Here is a 19,016-nt window from a genome sequence, read left to right as displayed (position 1 = left end):
CTTGGATTTTCAACGGAAGATGTCTTATTTGCTTTGTATTGATCATTGGGAAACGACAAATAACTATGGAAATAGTGTATAAACTGATGTTTTGTTCCGCGTGAAGATATGCCCTATGAGGCAGACAAACAAATCTTGTATTGTCTCAAAAGAACAGAAAAGTAGGGCTTTCCCCTTGAACAAACGAGCAGGGAAGTTGCATGTTCCACAAGAGCAAAGAATCGGAATTCTAAAAGGGAAGAATCATATCTCAATTGAAGTTCATTCTCAAAAAGACTAGCCAATATTTGTGTACAATCATCAATTCATTCAAACAAGCGTGTTATCTTAGGTGTTCGTCAATGTAAGTCTCATATCCCATCCAGTCACCATACCCAATCGTTGCGATCAATCATATCAAAAACGCCATGAAACCCAGGTACTATGACATCTATCTCTCTTTTAGTTAGAGCTTCTCAGTGAGCTCAAACCATGTCTATTTTGCATGGCTAATCATCTCTGCATAAAGGTCCCCAGGGATCTTACGGACGAGGAGAACGGTCAAAGCAATGATCTCCTTTGCATCGAGGGGAGGGAATGAGCGGAGGATTTTATTCGGGCTATAGTCAAGTTAGCTTTTGTTGGATAAAAATCCAAAGGACGCTCTGGGACTTACCTCGGACTCTCAAAAATTAAATCACGCATACGGATTAGTTGGGCGACAATGCATAGAATGTTTAGGTGTGGCCCATATGCAAATAAAAAGTCCCACAGATGCAACACCTCTGGCAATGGAGGGGTGCAAGCGCAGAGGGTCAATACCGATGGGAATGCGTACAGCTCGGCGTGCATACCCTTGGAGAATAGATATGCTGCAAGCTTAGGCTCCACGATCTCAAGACATCGGTCGACTAAACGAAGACCCTTGTGGACTCCGTCCATAGCACCACGGATATATCCTGGACATTCGCGTGTGACAAAGTAATGGAACAGAGCGAATGCTTCCACCTCGCTACGGGCAGCATAGAGGAACGGCGCACACAGGACATTCATGCCTTGGACGTACATTGCCGAATCACTTGTAGTAGTATTTGTGACCTTCTCCAGCTCCCCACCAAAGGGGGACTCTTCTGCAATGCTGGGTGGTGCATTCACTAGAAGCTCCATCTCACGACGCCGAGATGACGTCGGTCGAGACCGGGGTTTCGGTCTGGAATCGTGGAGTTTCCATGCCACAGCGTTGAGGAGTCGAATCAAGCTTGCTTCTGTGACTCGGCGTTTGAAGAGAGGGTCTGTGGCTAGTGTGCGGAAGGTATCATTGCGAATTTTGGCGTAAGCGGGAGAACGGCCGCGGTGGATAAGAGCAAGGTAGTCGTCGGTGGGCATAGGAGGAATGTCGAGGAGGACCAGCCAGAGATAGATCCGGTATGGCGACTATCATTTCGAAGTGTTAGACATTAATCTTGCAAAACAGGCTAGGTACCCCTCACCATGCCATCTCCGTCAGCATCTACTCGGCTGGATAGGACGAGGTATTTGAGCTCTCGAAGTCCCTCATTGGGATTTGAACTCTGCGGTCCATCGCGCAAGAAGTTCTCCAAAAGCGATCGTTTCACCCCAATTCCCGACCCCGTCTTCCGCGCGGGTCGTCTCTGAGTTGCGGGTGGTGTTGTAGCAGCTTCACGAGAAGCCGCGTCGCTATTTGATCGAGCTCGGCGATGTGCGCGCGCTCGGGTTGCAGCACCAGGAGTTGCTACTGATCCGGGATCAGCTTCATTAGAGCCAGCTTGGCGAGAGGCTTGGGTCTGTGCAATGAGCGCGCTAGAGGTCGATAGCACTTGGTGGGATTGGATCTTTCGGAGAGTTCGCATGGTTCGCGGCGATGCGGGTGTGTCGGGGCCCGGGACACCGAGAGCCCAGGGGGGCTGAGGTTTGGCCATTTTTCTGCAATCAAGTCTGCATTAGAAGGCCACGATCAGACATCCTTAGGAAACGGGGTAATATGAACGCAGTTGGCGGGTGGAGGTGTATCAGATCGCGGTGGCTGGAGCTTTTCTGCCGATGAAATGCGGAAGGCGTTGGCTCCGGCGTATAGTTCCACTTTTACTATTTACTATTTACGTAGCTCACTCCTTTTACCAAAAATATCCATTGGCAATTGAATAACTAATGGTACATGATCATTCATGACAAGATTTGTTTAGTCTGACCTTTGCTTCTACATACAGACTTCGAATCTGTCAACTGCCAAAAATGTTATAAGACGCAATCCCCCAACGCCAACTCAATTGAAACCCATATTCGTGATAGCAGTTCATACATGTGCTGGATCTCCTTCACGTTTTGCATTATTTCCATTCTCCCCACCCGTGACGCTGCGCACGAAGTCGTGATACTGGAAAACCTCGCCCCTCTTACCCATCCCTCCTGACTTCGCTCCTCGGCCAATAAATGCTGGGCGTCCTAAAAACCCACTGAAAACTTCATCGATCTGTCTTTCAGTCAAGCGTTCCTCTCCGTCTTCTGGGGAAGTATGCAGTAGAGCATCACGTAATTCGGCGGCATCGATTTGCCCGTTATCATCGTCATCAAACGCGGCAAGGGCATTGAGAAGCTCCTGCGAAGGTGACATGGATGCCATAAGTCCTGAAAGTGTATTCAAGAAGGTTGGGAAGTTCATAGTATGGCCTGATCCCGGTGGGAAAAAGCGCGAGAGCGTAGGGGAGGACGAGTCTTGGCCTATTCAAACACTTGCATTAGTTCCTCATGCCAATTTCAAAACAAAATAATGGGGTTTCTTCCTACCCAAAGTTGTTAGCACATCAATCACATCATCTTTGTCCACGAGCCCATCGTTATCCCGATCGAGAACCTGGAAAGCTTCTCTAATCTCTCTCACTTGTTGCGCCGATAGCTTTCCAGCCGCATCACCAGCTGGGGCGTTAAAGCCACCTGTTCTTGTCCCAATAATTGGGGATAAGCTTCCTGGCGACCGTGCTCCTTTCGTCGGGGAAGGAGAGAGCTCTCTGCCAAAGTTCGGCTGAGGAATGGGCCGCTCGCTCTTCGGAGAACGCGATTCACCATCCTCCACTGTATATGATTGATTGAGCTTGCTGGGCGACACCATAGGTGTATATGCCCGACTGGGAGAGCTCCCCGGGGTACCTCCTGTGCGAGTAGCTGAGGGCGGGGAGTTTGGGGTGGACGGGCGCCGGAACGGGGATGCCCTCGGCGACCCAAAGGATAAGGGCGATGGTTTGAATGTGGGATTGTTGGCCTAGGTCATTGTCAATTAGTCTTAAACAGGTATATCATCTTGAAAACCCTCGCATACCATGGTGAAAATCGCGTGTGAGCTGAATTATGGATTGCAGACAGCCTATGACGAAGGCTTGCTTATCGATGTAAACAAACCCGGCACAGCAACATAATTTTGCCACCGTCTTTCCCACCGCCCTATGCTATCTCTATAAACATACCCAATTTATCCTCAGTTGTATGCATATTGTATGGTCCTTGCTTAATTTTAATGTATATAATTTGACCTTGTTACAAAGATCTATAGGGTCTGTTTATGGCATCCAAGTAAAATAGTCCCTGGCTGACTAGGTCTTGCATAAATTCGTATGCAGCGTTCATACATCTATATAAGGAATCATACTCGTCACATCAACCTTCGATTGGCTTCCAAGGATCCAACTATAATGGATAATACTGGAGCATGCTAAGTCATATATTCAACCTTTCTTCAGACATTGTTATACCTATAGAGTAGTCAAGTATTCAACGCCCAATGTTGCCTCTCTCTATACTACATCGGGTAAGACAAAAATAAGTGGCGAGTATTGCTTTTTGGTATATGTTCTAGAACTGTAACAATCGGAGGGGTCAATTCTGTGGCAATTCCTAGGTATAAATAGAAAGATCTGCAATGTACGGAGTACTGTAGAAAAGAAGGGAAATTGCATTCTGATAGATCGTCCTCCATGTTCAACCCTGGGTTGCCCAGGGGGTATATGGATCTTATCGCCTTATCGTCTCTCCACTGTGGAGAAATCGTCCTTTTTCTTAACCCCTCTTAACCCCTGAACAGTTAATTCGAGACAATTAATTCAACTAATATTATCATTGGCCCTTGACGGTGTGCTTTTTGTGCCCCCGGTATGCCACTCGATTTATAGCTTGGCCCGGAGCAATCCTCTATCCCCAACAGCCACAGAAGATGGCAACGACACTACCATATCGACCGTCGAACGACTCCCTCTCCGCCTCGAATAACCGCCAAACAAGTGGTCTTCCTCGACTTTCCCCTGCGGCCTCCTTTATCGGACGTTCGCCCAGCAGCTCACACGGCTCTTTTCGAAGAACATCCACAGACCATGCGACCTCAGGCTTCAGGCCACGCCGCTGCAAAGCGCAGTACCCGCTCGATTCGCCGGAGCGCCATGTGGAATACATCCTGGTTGCGTCCTTCCATATTGATCGGGGCCCAATCATGGAGCACCAGTATCCCGCTGCAATTAGTGGGGACGAGAGCATGCTTGCAGAGCTGATGCTGCCGGATCAGACGCATGTGCGGAGTCAGGACTGGACTATGTTCTTCTTACACAAAGACACCAGCGGCGACGAAGAAACGGATTCAGCGGGTGGAAAGAAGAAAAGAAAGCGGAAATCACAATACCATGGAAACCAGGAGGGAGCCGATATCCAGGACGAGAACTTCGACGAGACCTCCGATGACCCCGACAGTAGTGACGACGAGGGTGGTGAAGGGCCACCCTTGATGTATGTGCTGAACCTTGTCAATACGAAGCAGGATAACACTGTCCGAAGGTAGGTCGTACTGTCTTGTCTGAATGTACGAGTACTAACAGCGAACAGAGGTGCAGTAGTCAAGGCAATGGCAATCTGTACGCGACATTCATTCCTCCACATTTACAAAGTAAGCTAGTGTGCTACTCCTAGCCCTAGTACCCAGGCAATTCTGACATTATGCAGCCTTTACTCCTCCTAGCGCTGGAAGACTACTTCAAATCTCCATTCCCCGAAACTCTGGCATCCCTCTATGACGCCGTTAACGCCATGGACCTTTCGTTAATGCCAAAAATGTCGATACTTGAGCGGCATATCTTGCAATCTAGCAACACAAAGGATATGTTCCTGGAGAAGTTCGAACAAATGATCCGCCAACGGGAAGAAGAAGAACTCCAAGATGGAGAATGTCCGCCGTCACCGAAGAAAATCAGCAGATACGCCCTACCGCGGGATACACATGAGTACGAGTCGAAGGTGGTCTACAATGACATCCCCATACCGGTCAAAATTCCGACAGTTATTTGGCCGGAGACCGTTGGAGACTTCTCCCTCATCAAACTCATTCAGACGTTCGCCGTTCCGCATGCCACAACCCCCCAGGCTTTCCCAGCGCATCCCCATTTGACAACCAGCGGTCCATTCACTCACCCCGTTATTGTTCTTGTCAACGCTATCCTCACTCAGAAGCGGGTTGTATTTCTAGGACACAACCGGCCATCGGGAGAAGTTGCAGAGGCGGTCCTGGCGGCCTGCGCTCTTGCATCCGGTGGCATTCTGCGTGGATTTACTCGACACGCATTCCCTTATACTGATTTGTCCAAGATCGATGATCTTCTCAAGGTACCTGGGTTTATTGCAGGAGTCACAAACCCTACATTTGCCAACCATCCTGAATGGTGGGACGTTATGTGCGATCTCCCGACAGGTCGCATCAAGATCTCAAGTCACGTTGAACCTGCACCGGTAACAGAAGGGCTTCTGTTCTTCCAACAGCAAAATTCCCTCTTACCCAACAGCGCATCCAATACGACCCACGATCCAACAGGCGACACACTATTCATAGAAGACATTCTCCGCAGCATCAGCCAGCGTCATGGCGAGAATGCCGTCCGCGCAAAATGGCGAGCCTACATAACAAAATTCGTCCGCGTCGCCGCAGCCTTCGAAGAAGCAGTATATGGTGCATCAAACCTCTATATCATCGGCCCAGGCGAAGAACTCTCCCCAGACAGTCCAACAGGCCACCAAAGCGACGCCTCAGACCCAACAACTCTCCGCGGGCACGGATACGTATGGACAGACGAAACAGCAAAACAACGCGAGCTCTCAGCGTCCGTCTCCCGAATCGAAGGCTGGCGCAACACCCGTTCCTATTACTCCTACATCCAAGATATCGCAGCAATGTACTTCCCCGCGCGTCCAATCCAACGCCCGGACATCCACCACCACCACGACCGTCTCCGGGCCCTAAAACTCTCCCACTCCGAAGCTGCCTCCATCTACCTCGCCCTCTCCCACTCCGTCAAGGACTACGCCGGCATCTGCCAGCTCCTAACCGTCGCACCGGAGAACCAGGCCGGTCTCTTCTATGTCAGCATGGGCCTATTCCATCCGGACCAGGTCGTCCGCGAAGCGACAGCCGATCTTCTCGATCGCATCGCTACCCACCCCGCCGGCCGCCATTTCTGGACACATGTTGGCCGCTTCGCGAAGCTGGGGTATATCCGTGTTAAGCGGGAACGAGACGCCGCTACACAGAGTCCTATTTCTGGTAGCGGGTCGCCGATTCCTACGAGTCCTGGGGCTAGCTTTGGAGGTGAGCCACAGAGTCTTGTTGGTGTTGCTATGGGAGGAGGGTCGAAGAGGAGGAGCTGATGAGGTTTTTGCGGTCTTTTTCTTTTTAAATAACATTTTATTGTCAGTGAGCGTTTTTTTGCTGTGTTATTTCATTGTTGTCTTTGTCAGATTCTTCATGCGTGACGAACTATGCGCACTCGAACCACGATTTCAGATGTGGTTTCTTTGTCTTGTTTATATTGTGTCTATTTATAGGTGTGGATATGCTTGTGAATACTCATATACTGTCTGGCGTCTGAGGAATACATTTATTGACTCGGTCATTTTTGGCATTAGCGAATCTTGGGACTCTAACAAAGACAATATAAACGAACTGAGTTAAACCCGGTCGGATACGGAAAGAAGTGAATAAGGGAATAAAAGAGTGGATAACTGCTACAGAGCAAAATATGAACAATATCACTTAAAAATTACATACAGATCAGAACGATCAGACCAGAAAGCCAATAACACGCTCGCTGACATCAACCATGGCCATACCCAGCCGGGCAGACGGACCCAAAAGGATAAGCAAGAAAAGAGAGTGGGAGTGCGTATGAACAAGAAGAACAGACAAAACGATCCAAATCAAAACAAGCCTGTCAGCATGACACCAAGAACCAAAGCCATGATAGTAACAAATCCAAACTTGGGCAAGGGAACAGCAAGACCCGCCCCAGCCCTGACATCCACCGAACCAACCGTGATATTAGTCGACGCAAAGCCATCCCCACAATGCGCATTAACAATCTTCGCCGAGGGAAGATAAGTCGAATCAAGAGACTGACCATCCCGTCTCGCCCACCCAGAAAACAACTCCATAGTCGCCTTCAAACACTTATTACAAGTCGGCACATCCCCGCTAGTAAGCGGGGTACCCAACGGCATGAGGTAAACGCTGTAGTCATCGGGTACTGTTGAATTGGACACCGCGTCGACGAAGCAGTAGTCCTTCGTCGAAGGGTTCGTGAGACAAGTAGCACGGTACATTGGTTCGTAGGCGACGAGATCGCGATACGTGCCCTTGACGACGGAGTTACCGTTTTCATAGTCGTCGCCACAGTTCTCTGTTTTGAGGAGATCGGCTGCGAGAGCGGTCATGATGGATGCGCATTGTGAGACATCTGCCGAACAGGATGTATCCAGGATGCGGGAGGTGGCGGGTGCGGAGTTTAGGGTGTGGAAGAAGGCGTTTGAGTTCTCGATTAGGAGGGAGATGGCGTTGCAGTTTGAGATTGTTGTGTTTGCGCGCCATTTGGTGAAGAAGTCGATGCAGGTACTTGAGTTTGCGAAGTTGTAGGAAAGTGTGTCGAAGGGCTTGGGCATTCCTGTTGTTGTGGAGGTTGATGCTGTGACGATTGTTCGTCGGCGTATTGTTGTTGTTTCTTCTGTGAGTGCTTGGAGTGATTGTCGATCTGTGGTCTTGATCTCTCCACTTGGGTGCCAGGCCGATCGTGGCACGGGCAGGTCTGTGGGTTCCACTGATTCGGCCCGTGTGGTTGATAGACAGAGAATAGTTATTAGAATTAGGAGGTTGTAGATATGGTAAAGACGGGACATTTTGGCGTTATGTCGTCGATTTGAGATCGAGGCGCGGACATCAACGGTCAAGTATGAATTATTATGAGCAAGGACAGTCTTTGTATGTTAAACGAGTGACAAGAGCTGTTGGTCGGCGAGTTTGGGAACAAAGAAGTGTTTTATTCCAGCATTGTGTGACGAATTAGGAACGATCAATCAGTACTTCATTGAAAGGAGTGGCTGAGGGAATGGATTCCCTAGAAGATGAAGTTGATGAAGTCCAAGTTGAGAAGCGCACGAGGTAAGACCCGTTAACCCTGGAAGGTTGCAGAAAAGCCTAAAATGGGACTTTTTTTTTAGTTCGCAAGACATTCGCATTGGCCAAGGCCGAGAACGTGTTGCCAATGCGCTAGAGGACTCCGAGTGTACCACTAGCACGAACTAGACCGTTCCATGGGCTTTCGGGTTCAGGGGGTGTTCTGCTGAGATATCTCTCCAGTTGCTATTTTGGAGTATACTCCCGTACTTCGTACCCCGTATAGAGTAGATCCATTACCTAGTAGGTACTCCCATAGGCCGAGACCATTGGAAAAGACTTTGATATTATTTCCCATTTCTTGGGGGCTGTTTGCTTTATCCCCTTCCCCGTCCGACTGGTCTAGATATCATTATCATTCGGAGACTGGATCATTCTGAAACCGAAGCATGAAGTATGAAGTACAACGGGGGGATGGAAAGTGAAATTCAGTCCGGCAAGTAAGGAGATCTTGTGACACGTTGGGTCCACGGGTTGGAGATCATTTTGTGTTTGGACCTCGGGAGTTTGATAGTTAATAACCTTGGGATTATAGCACTTAATTGAGTCTTTAGTCTTATATATCTAAATCTATATCCCTATAACTATCTACAAACACATATTAAATAATACTATCAAATCCAATTCATTTCTTTCCGTCTGATAACGAACTCGGTTCTCGGAGCCAATTAGGTAAGAGGAATTTCGGTAAATCATCCCCCCGGACCCCCCACACAGAGTCATAGCAACATCCATATATGAGATACTTGATAGACTCTTTAGATTCAACTGACTTGACTTAAAAACTTATCATGGATTCATTAGTACCTGAGACCAGAGTCCTGGCTGTTGCCAGCCATGTAAGTCAAATTGCCCACTCCTTCGGATCATAAGCTGACATTTCCACTAGGTAGTCTACGGGTATGTGACAAGACTGATAACGCCGTGTATCATGTTTAAAAGACACCATTGGAGTCAATGAACTAACATCTTCTCTCCAGCCATGTCGGAAACACAATGGCAACTTTCGTCATGCAATCCCTGGGCTGCGAAGTCGCTGCATTGAACACCGTCCATTTCAGTACGTTGCAACCCGGACTTAATAATCCCAGCTCTGACCCGTGGACTCACATGCAATTACAGGTAACCACACGGGCTACCGCCAATTTAAGGGAACTCGTGCCACCGCGCAGGAAATTTCAGACCTCTACCAGGGCCTGTGCCAGAGTAACCTCACAGACTTTGATGTCATGTTATCGGGCTACGCCCCGAGTGCAGCCGCTGTGGAATCAGTAGGCACTATCGGCATTGATCTGCAAGAGAAAGCAGAGAAGAAGCCCGGATCATTTTTCTGGGGTAAGTAAAACCCCCCACTATTCCTCCCAAGCACAGACCCTAATATAATATCAGTTCTGGACCCAGTCATGGGTGACCAAGGCCGACTATATGTCAACGACGACGTAGTCCCCGCATACAAGAAAATTATCCCCTTTGCGGATCTGATTTTGCCTAACCAGTTCGAAGCCGAGTAAGTCGTCCAAACTTTAACTTCAACTTCATACCCTGACATGATCACTAATATAAAATAACGCAGAACCCTCTCCGGCATCAAAATAACATCCCTAGAAACCCTCGCTTCAGCAGTAACAGCCATCCACAAGATCTACTCAGTGCCACACGTCATAATCACCTCAGTGCAACTCTTCAAGCTCTCCCAATCAGGCTCAACCCCACCCCCACCAGAGAACTTCCTAACAGTAATTGGATCAACCACGCGCTCCGACGGATCACCGCGACTATTCCGCGTCGATGTCCCAGCGCTGGACTGCTTCTTCAGTGGGACGGGTGATATGTTCGCCGCACTGACCGTCGCACGTCTAAGCGAAGCCGTTTCAGCAGTGGATGGTCTGCGCACGACCAAATCGTGGCTTTCGCCCGATGATGTTGCGGCTACGGATCTACCACTGGCTAGCGCCACTGTCAAGGTTCTGTCCAGTATGCATAGTATTCTGGAGCGGACGCTTGAGAGTCGGGATGTGGAGCTGGCGGTTGCTGTTCCTGCGTTGGAGGGGGAGGCTTCAGCGGAGGAATTGCAGAAGAGGGATTATTTGCGCAGGACTAAGGCTGCGGAGGTTAGGCTTGTGAGGAATACGCGGGTTCTGCGGGATCCGAAGATTCTGTTTGAGGTGCAGGATTGGAAGAAAGAGGATCTTCCTAAGGATCTGCGGTAGGCTTTGGGTAGAGTTTATATGTATCTTTTGCATGAGGCATGGTTAGATGATAGAAGGATTTCGGGAGGGCATTAGATGAAGCCGGGTCGGTTGCCATCTCTATATCAAAAACCGATTCGGTCTGCACATAGATTTGATTACTGTATCAAGCATGGAATCTTTTTTTTATGTTTTATTCATTCAGTCACACATAATCTCAAATACATGTAATAATAACTAGGCTCATTTTAAACCAAGAACCCATCTAATTTTCGTCTGTCCTCCCAACTTTGTACCGAGGTATGGTCCTTAAATGCCGGTGCTACCGAATCCACCGGCACCACGGACACTCTCCTCCAGCTCCTCGACGACGCTCACTTCAGGGGTGTAGATCTAGAACTGGTCAGACAAATTCACACAAGATACAGTATATTGATCGCCGAAACTCACCCGCTCCAGAACCAGCTGGGCAACACGATCACCCGCCTTGATCGGGAAGTCGACATCAGAGTGGTTGAACAGAAGAACCTTGACCTCACCGCGGTAGTCGGCATCAATGACACCAGCACCGGTGTCAATGAAGTGCTTAGCAGCAAGACCGCTACGGGGAGCAATGCGGCCGTCTATACTCATTAGTATTACATTCACTCTTAACCCAGCTCAGCCTCAACAAGCAGAGAGCTTCGCTAAATTTTTCAATTTAATCAATCCCAATAACAGGTATAGGCACATACAAGTTCCCTCAGGCACAGCGATAGCAATACCAGTATCAACAGCGGCCTTGCCCTTAGCGGGGATGACAGTCTCCTTCGCAGCGTAGATATCGTACCCAGCAGCAAAAGCCGAGCCGCGAGTCGGAGCCTGGGCAGACTCGACAAGCTTCTTAACAAGCAGCGGGGGCAGCGGCTGCTGGATCGAGGTAACAGCGGCGGAAGTCATTGTGTCAGGCTTTGATCGTTTCGGCAGCGGGGAGGCAGGGAGGGAAGGCGGATTGTGCGCGGGGAGGGATTTCTCTTGGGGTGGCGGGGTGGTCTCTTTGGTCATGATAAAACACAAAAATGGATGGAGGATCGAAGATCGAGAATTGAAGTGGATAGACGGTTAAAAATAATAGGGTCCCACAGTAATCCGTAGTGAATTGGCTAATGCAAGTTACAAGTCCCCCCTAACTTCACAAAAATTGCGGTGAGCTCCACGCTCGACTGCGCGTTTCACCGCTGGGACGCGTCGGGTGTTTGTTCTGTTTGTTCTGTCCTCCCCGCTCGATGGAGAGCGGTGAACGCCGAGGAGTTGCTGGGGCCGAGGTCCCCCGGTCACGCCGAGGAGGTAGGTATGGGGGGCATTTATTGCATTCCTTGTACATATTAATTTGAAACCGTCGTTACTTTGCAAAATACATACGCCTTTTTTTGAACAGTCTTTTCCTTATTCCATATCGACATCATGGCGGGAGAAGTGCGCCAGCCTATAGATATCCCCTCGTTGGAGAAGTACATTGACCAGAATGTGCCCGAGGTCAAGACTCCACTTGATGTGAAGCAGGCGAGTCTGGCCCCGTCACTTAAAAAAATCAGCAATATCAAACAGACCAACTAATATGCTGTCACTGTAGTTCGGCTTCGGTCAATCAAACCCTACCTACCTTCTTACTGCCGCTGATGGCAAGCAGGTCGTTCTGCGCAAGAAGCCCCCTGGCAAGCTGCTCTCGAAGACAGCTCATAAAGTTGAGCGCGAGTACAAGATTATCCGGGCATTGGGAGACACCGATGTACCAGTTCCCAAGGCGTACTGTCTCTGCGAAGATGACAGCGTGATTGGAACAGCATTCTACATCATGGAGTTCCTCGACGGGCGGCATTTCACCGACCCAGCGATGCCAGGCGTGAGCGGAGAGGAGAGGAAAGCACTGTACGTCACGCGATTGAGGCTCCAACAAGCCCCCCGCCAGCCAGCGACTCCACATTACTAACAACCTTGCCCTCCCAGGTGGAAGAATGCAGTACAAACCCTCGCAAAGTTCCACAGCGTAGACCCCAAAAGCGTCGGACTCGAAACCTTCGGCAAACCGACAGGATTCTTCAACCGTCAAATCGCCACATTCAAAACAATCTCCAAAGCCCAAGCCGCCGTCGTCGATGCCGACACCAAAGAACCCGTCGGTGAACTCCCCCACTTCGACGACATGGTGACATTCTTCTCACAAAAGAACACGCAACCACTGGACCGGGGCACACTCGTGCACGGGGACTACAAGATCGACAACATGATCTTCCACAAGACTGAGCCGCGCGTGATTGGAATCCTAGATTGGGAAATGGCGACCGTAGGACACCCGCTCTCGGACTTCTGCAATCTCACGAGTCCGTACATAATGGATGGTGGAGACAGCCAACTGTCGCAGTTCGCGCCGGGGGTTGTTCCAGGGCTGCCGCGGCGCGAGGAGTGCATTGGCTGGTACGCCGAGACATCTGGGTACGAGACGAGCTCCGACGTGGCGTGGGGCGATGCGTTCTTTGCGTTCCGGGGCTCCGTGATTATGCAGGGCATTGCGGCCCGGTTTGCTGGGAGACAGGCTAGTAGTGCTCGGGCTAGTGATTATGCGAAGAGGGCGAAGCCGTTTGCTGAGGGGGCTTGGGAGAGGGTTAGGGCTGTTAAGAGGGCTAGTGAGGGGAAGTTGTAGTCTATTACACTCTATAAAGTACACTCTATGAAGAGTAGCATTACCTATGTAGTTTCATTGGATTGTTGACAGTATTTACGGGGGAGGGTTTTGAAGGGTTTCAGGTTTGTGACATTGTACATATTCAGAAATCGAGGCCTGGGCCTTTTTCTCACTATTCTAGCGCCCGTCTATATGTAGATGGATGCATGTATAATGTAGCTTGACATGGCCCGATCTAAATCTAAATTGGACTCTTCAGGTTAAGTTAGTATGTAAAATGTAAAGGCTAGTCCAAAACCCAACTCTCCACTATGAAACAAATCCCCACTTCGATGGTTTATGTAGCCTAGAACAGCTAGATTCAAGTACTTTTGGCACCTGACGTGTAGGTGTAAGCACTTATCCCGATATAGACAAACATTTGAGAGCGTATCGTATAATATCCTGCGAGCATATCACGTTTATGTACGCCATTTTATCCGATCACTACCGGGTCAAAGTGAGTATTTAGGGAGATACAAAGAGGCAATGAGTTAGGGTAAAAATAGAAGAATAATACAGAGTACATATATAGGATATACCTAGGTATAGAGTAGGATAGTAGATATAGGTGGTAATGGTTATAAGTGAAAATAACGGAAAGGGCGGAAAGGTGGCAAGGTGGAATACCGCATCGTGTAATGTCCGTTGAGCCCATCTGGCAGACAGTAGACATGCAGATAGTGGATTATGATTGGCTGTAAAAGAGGGGAAAAGGGTGAGGCTTTTTTTATTGACCTGCGGCTCTACGCGTAAGTGAGGCTGAGGGGGGTTGAAGAACCCACTTGTTTTTTGCTCTTTTCCAAGGATATAGATTTCAATAAGTTCTGGATAGGGTTGGTTACTGTATTCAGATAGGCAGTTTCAAATTAACTAATTTCATTCTCCATTATCCACTCTTCACTAGTGTGAGGGGGTTGAGGGGGATGCGGCTGGGGATCAGGGAACGGGAATTAGGGGTTTCGGATTGTGGCCGACTGGGTTGGACAGCACATCTATGCAGGTAGTATAGCGTAGTATTATAGTTATTATAGGGTATTATGTATATTATGTATACAAAATGTACTCCGTACGGAGTACAAATGCAATAGAATAATAGAACTATAGTACTATAGTATAATTTGGTACTAAGAGAGGCCTGTTAACGAGGCTCTGAAACAACGTGGGCCGGCCGATCTCCTTACCGCAGACAGCGCGTTGCCAACCAAACCGGGAAAGCCTGAAGATCCCTCGGGCTGACGGCTCGAGGCTCGCTGTTAGTGTGCCAGCGCAGACTTGAGTCTGACGTTGCAAAGGAGGCGAAAAAAAAGACCAAAAGGCGGGACAAAAAGAGGAAATGGGAGAAAGCGAACAGACCGTGTGGGCCCTCTCTTCGTGCAGCTTCCCTAGCCGGGTATAACTGACTGGGGGAGTGGAGAGAGAGAGGGGAAACGACTCACAGAGAGTTGCACCCCCCGGTTGTTGTTCCCGAGTTTAATGGTGGAGCCTGAATAACAGAGAGTAGCGGTGGAGACCTCTTTTTCCTTTTTTTTTTCCCTTTTCCTTTTTTTCTTCTTCGCTGTTTATGTGTGACCAAGTTCAAATGCTCCGAGTAGAGGGGGAAATAAGGTAAGTCAGGGGGATGGCCCCGGGGTCAGCCGAGAAGTTGAAAAGTGAAGGGAATATAAGTTGAAAATAACAAGAAAATAGAAAACCAAACACCCAAAAAAAAAACAAAAAAACAAAAAGAAAAAACAAAAATACCCAAATTATAAAAACCCGAATAATAATAGAACTTTACTGGTTACCTAGGTACAAGTCACGGTAAACTATGTAATCTATTATGTGGAGCCCCGAGTAGAGGAGAGCCGCATGTCTTTCTTCTCTCCCACCATCCCCCTCGAATATTCCTTTTGAACGTTTATTCTCCTTTTCTCTGTGTTCTCTTCTTTTTTTTTCTTTTTCTTTTTTCCTCTCTTGCATCTGATACTGGCATTATACTGGTAGATATTGCTGGGTCCTAACTTGCACGTGTAGAACGTGGTATTATCTCACCCTTAGACACCCTTTTTTTTCCGAAGCCTGCAACTTCTCCTTTAGTTTTCCTTTCTTTTCTACCCTTGAGACAAGACTGTACAGATTTTCTACCTGCACACTTCCGGGTGATATCATTCATCTGCAGATGGCGCAGTGACAATCGGAGCTTTTGAGCCTCATCCCGGGACCCATTCACTACCCGCGTCCACCTTTCCCCTTGGGTAAGTGCACTTTCTGCAGACTTCGAAACTGAGTAGTCTAGAGCCTTGGGTTTCGTTCTTTTGTTTTTCTTTTTTTCCTTCTCTTTTCTTTCTTTTACTTTGCTTTTTTCTTTCCTTGGTCTTTCTTTCTTGTGCTCTCGGACCTGTTTGGTTTTCATATTTTATTCTCTCCGGGTCATCCTGACCTGACAACCCCTCATCTCCTCATCTCGACGCTTTGCAGACGGGCAGTCGCATTGTGTCGGAATCGCTTGCTTTTCTACTTTTCTACTCTATGCACTTAGATTGTCGTTTTTCTATTTTTTTTTTATATTCATCCGATCATCGGAAGAGTCACAATTACAATAACCCCATCTCTAACCATATCTTACAGGCTACTATCATCAGTTCTGATGTGTGATCGTCAATTCAATCTGTCAGAACAACAAGTATAAGGCGAGGTGCCCGATGCACCTGCCAATTTATTCATCACGTCCGCTATGTATGACTCGGATGACGCTTTTAATAAGTCGCCTCCTATGGAGGCGATCAAACCGAACTATGGAGAGAACGAAACACCACCGCCACCGTTTGTTTCGACTAGCGAAAAAGATGATGCGGGTTCCCGTAAGCCCAACCAGCCGAAACCTCAGAGCTCAACCCGTGAGGGCGACCGAGTACTGATGGGGTTTCTAGCTCCGAACCACCCAGAGATTGCCGCAACGGCAAGGATTGCTCCATTGGAACCATTACCTGGGAATCTCAAAAATTATAAGCAACCGCCTGACTTCGATCCCAGAGGGAGGTCAAATCCATTTTCAAGGGATGACCCTCCACGAAAGGCATCATTGGAACTCACAACCTCAGGCCCAGGCTTGGCTTCACATAAAGATACTGAGATCAAACCCTCTCAGAAGAGATTGTTCCCAGCCCCATTACAGCCTAAAGAGCCAGATGTTGAGATTAAAAATGAGATTCAGAGAGAGCGAGTACCATCAATCAGTGGACTGAGCCAACGATCTCCACAAGGGTTGCCATATCTCAAAACGTCTTCGGAAGTCAAGTCTGAATTTCCCCTCCCATCACTAAAGTTGAGCCAACCAGCTTCTGGATCATCTTTCGCAAAATCTCCAGATGGCAACAATAAACAAACGCTGCCGTCTATCCACAAAGCTATCAGCGAATTATCAGACTTCGGCCCACCAGTCAACACAATCCCATCTCCCTACCCCTTCTCCTCGTGTCCCGGATCAACTACATCAGGGAACGATTCTCCATTCGACCGCGCTTTTCCAGGAAAATTTTCCATCCCTGCAAGTCCCTTTTCTCACTTCTCGCCGGTTAGCCTGAAGGACTCATCTACCAACCCTTCTCCGGCCTCCCACTCATCCTTCTGGCGCGGAACACCCCAGTCTGAGATGCTATCCGTCCAGACCCCGTATGAGGCCTCCCCTATGACTGCCAAAAGCCCAGCGACTAGTTATCCTACGCCCACGGAACAGGTTGGCGTTGGTATGGGTGATCGACATCCGCTCGCAGTATCCACTCCCCAGGCCAATGGGGGCCCCGTGGGTAGTTACAAGTGTACACATCCTGGATGCACTGCTGCGCCCTTCCAAACTCAGTATCTCCTCAAGTAAGACCAAAAAGACGACTCGAGTGAAAACCCTACCTAACGAAATAGTAGCTCCCACGCAAACGTGCACTCACAAGATCGCCCCCACTTCTGCCCAGTAGAGGGCTGTCCACGCGCACTAGGCGGAAAAGGATTCAAACGCAAGAATGAAATGATGCGCCATGGCCTCGTACACAACTCCCCAGGCTACGTCTGTCCCTTCTGTCCAGACCAGCAACACAAATACCCGCGACCCGACAATCTTCAACGGTTCGTGCTACATCCGAGCCTCATTTAATCTGACATCAGCTGAACTTACACACTCACACAGACATGTCCGTGTACACCACGTCGACAAAAACAAAGACGATCCCATTCTCCGACAGGTTCTCGCGCAAAGGCCACTTGGTAGCGCTCGCGGGAGAAAACGAAGGATGAATAATACATGAAACATTTTAGCCTCTCGTTTTATTTCATTTTTTATTCATCCTATTTTCTGTTTACATCTTTGCATTTCTAACTTTCTTTCTCGCCCATGTTCTTTCTATCCCACCCGTTCCGACCGGCGTGTACCCTCTTCAACCACCTCCCCTACCTTCTGTCTCCCAAATTCAACCCTGTGTCCCCCGGGTGTTCCAGATTTCCAGATTAGCGCCTCAGTACGACCATGCTAATCCCCCTTCGAGGCAACTTCCGAACTTTACGCGTGACGAACTTTTCAGCTGTGATACCTTTCTGCTGTTTTTTTTTATTTTGTTACCCTGGGGGTACTTTTATTTTGGTGCTTCTGCAATGATACCAACCTGTCCATTGTTAGAAATTCATGATGTTACATGGGCCATTCGTTTAATAGGAGTGTTGAGAGTCGTTACTATTTTACCTCCTTTCTCCATATTGTCTGATCAATTCGATTGGGGTATTATGAAACCTCATTCTGTTGAACATTTACTCGGAACATGTCAAAAATATCACACTCGGATAGAAGTCATTCCCCTTGATGCGCCATAACTTGAGACTAGTCTTGCTAGCTTCGCTTTAAATGCGCGTATGATGAATCCAATCTGATACTTCCTCTCTTGAGAACTAACCCATTGGCCCTTCTATCGACTGGTGGAAATTTGAATCATGTCCGGATGCTCGACTATAATTCCCTCTCTCAGTTCCACGCACTTTTCTATCAATTTCATGGCCTCCCTATGTAGATTAAAGTTTCCTAGCCTCCAAGTTGTGCATTCCTAGGGTGGATATTTCTTCCGTCTACCACTTGCGGCTCAATCGACCCCGTGTAGGAGGAGCAATTGGCATCGGTCCCAATTCTAGAACTTGGACGGTGAGAAGTCGCGATAGCCAACTTCCGATAAAAGAAGCACTAGTAATTAAATCCGGATATACGCTCGATTACAGGCTTGCATCAAAGAAGCGATAATCATCAAAATTGCCAAGCATGAGAGCCTAATTATCCCTGCTATCTCGTAGCCGAGCGCAGAGAAGCCTGAACATATTGGCACTAGGACCCTCACGGCCTAAAATCCTAATTCAGTCCATAGTATCCTAGCAGCGCTGCTCTAGATAGGCCCAATTATGCATTAGTTGCTCATTCAACCATTTAAATTGTCGATATAGTGCTTCTGCGCCTGATCCTGCGGGGATACCACGAAAGTTCCGGCCCGATATCTTCTCATGGAAACGCGTGTTCACAGCCATCTTAATCGGGATATTTCTGTGTTACCTATAATTATTTTAATATGGGCGTATAATGGACAGTAATAAGACATGTGGTTTAGTTACGACACTGTGTAATGCAGTAGGGGTCGTCAGCTCCGGGCAG

The 19,016-nt window shown here is 48.4% G+C and overlaps 7 protein-coding genes across 7 annotated transcripts; 4 read left to right on the top strand and 3 right to left on the bottom strand.

Moving 5' to 3' along the window:
• Window positions 1–475: 475 nt before the first annotated feature.
• Window positions 476–1,919, bottom strand: N7455_001010 (TBC domain-containing protein; the record flags this gene model as incomplete). The annotated part of the gene is made up of 3 exons (XM_040951761.2): window positions 476–599; window positions 656–1,413; window positions 1,470–1,919. The coding sequence occupies 3 exons, from the start codon at window positions 1,917–1,919 to the stop codon at window positions 476–478; spliced, it is 1,332 nt and encodes a 443-aa protein (XP_040817920.2).
• A 374-nt stretch (window positions 1,920–2,293) lies between these two features.
• Window positions 2,294–3,316, bottom strand: N7455_001009 (uncharacterized protein; the record flags this gene model as incomplete). The annotated part of the gene is made up of 3 exons (XM_065603918.1): window positions 2,294–2,718; window positions 2,785–3,256; window positions 3,314–3,316. 3 exons carry the CDS (start codon window positions 3,314–3,316, stop codon window positions 2,294–2,296), a joined length of 900 nt encoding a protein of 299 aa, XP_065462409.1.
• Window positions 3,317–4,201: 885 nt separating this feature from the next.
• Window positions 4,202–6,669, top strand: N7455_001008 (AFI1/MesA family protein; the record flags this gene model as incomplete). The annotated part of the gene is made up of 3 exons (XM_040951630.2): window positions 4,202–4,812; window positions 4,861–4,921; window positions 4,978–6,669. 3 exons carry the CDS (start codon window positions 4,202–4,204, stop codon window positions 6,667–6,669), a joined length of 2,364 nt encoding a protein of 787 aa, XP_040818318.2.
• A 549-nt stretch (window positions 6,670–7,218) lies between these two features.
• Window positions 7,219–8,190, bottom strand: N7455_001007 (uncharacterized protein; the record flags this gene model as incomplete). The annotated part of the gene is made up of 1 exon (XM_040951924.2): window positions 7,219–8,190. The coding sequence occupies one exon, from the start codon at window positions 8,188–8,190 to the stop codon at window positions 7,219–7,221; it is 972 nt and encodes a 323-aa protein (XP_040817612.2).
• Window positions 8,191–9,258: 1,068 nt separating this feature from the next.
• On the top strand, window positions 9,259–10,677 carry N7455_001006 (pyridoxal kinase; the record flags this gene model as incomplete). The annotated part of the gene is made up of 6 exons (XM_040951074.2): window positions 9,259–9,306; window positions 9,357–9,367; window positions 9,448–9,527; window positions 9,590–9,802; window positions 9,857–9,974; window positions 10,041–10,677. 6 exons carry the CDS (start codon window positions 9,259–9,261, stop codon window positions 10,675–10,677), a joined length of 1,107 nt encoding a protein of 368 aa, XP_040818220.1.
• Window positions 10,678–12,099: 1,422 nt separating this feature from the next.
• N7455_001005 (phosphotransferase family protein) lies at window positions 12,100–13,336 on the top strand (the record flags this gene model as incomplete). Its single annotated transcript, XM_065603917.1, has 3 exons — window positions 12,100–12,198; window positions 12,269–12,564; window positions 12,643–13,336. The coding sequence occupies 3 exons, from the start codon at window positions 12,100–12,102 to the stop codon at window positions 13,334–13,336; spliced, it is 1,089 nt and encodes a 362-aa protein (XP_065462408.1).
• Window positions 13,337–15,218: 1,882 nt separating this feature from the next.
• On the top strand, window positions 15,219–18,057 carry N7455_001004 (uncharacterized protein). Its single transcript, XM_040951985.2, has 4 exons — window positions 15,219–15,594; window positions 15,968–17,209; window positions 17,258–17,458; window positions 17,520–18,057. Exons 2-4 carry the CDS (start codon window positions 16,074–16,076, stop codon window positions 17,635–17,637), a joined length of 1,455 nt encoding a protein of 484 aa, XP_040818597.2. The 5' UTR covers window positions 15,219–15,594; window positions 15,968–16,073; the 3' UTR covers window positions 17,638–18,057.
• The last annotated feature ends 959 nt before the right edge of the window (window positions 18,058–19,016 follow it).

Source organism: Penicillium solitum, assembly GCF_028829755.1.
Source record: "Penicillium solitum strain IBT 25940 chromosome Unknown utg000001l_segment0_segment0, whole genome shotgun sequence".
In the NCBI taxonomy this organism is placed as follows: domain Eukaryota; kingdom Fungi; phylum Ascomycota; class Eurotiomycetes; order Eurotiales; family Aspergillaceae; genus Penicillium; species Penicillium solitum.
The sequence above is the reverse complement of the archived record's forward strand: the minus strand, read 5'-3'. Positions and strand labels throughout refer to the sequence as shown.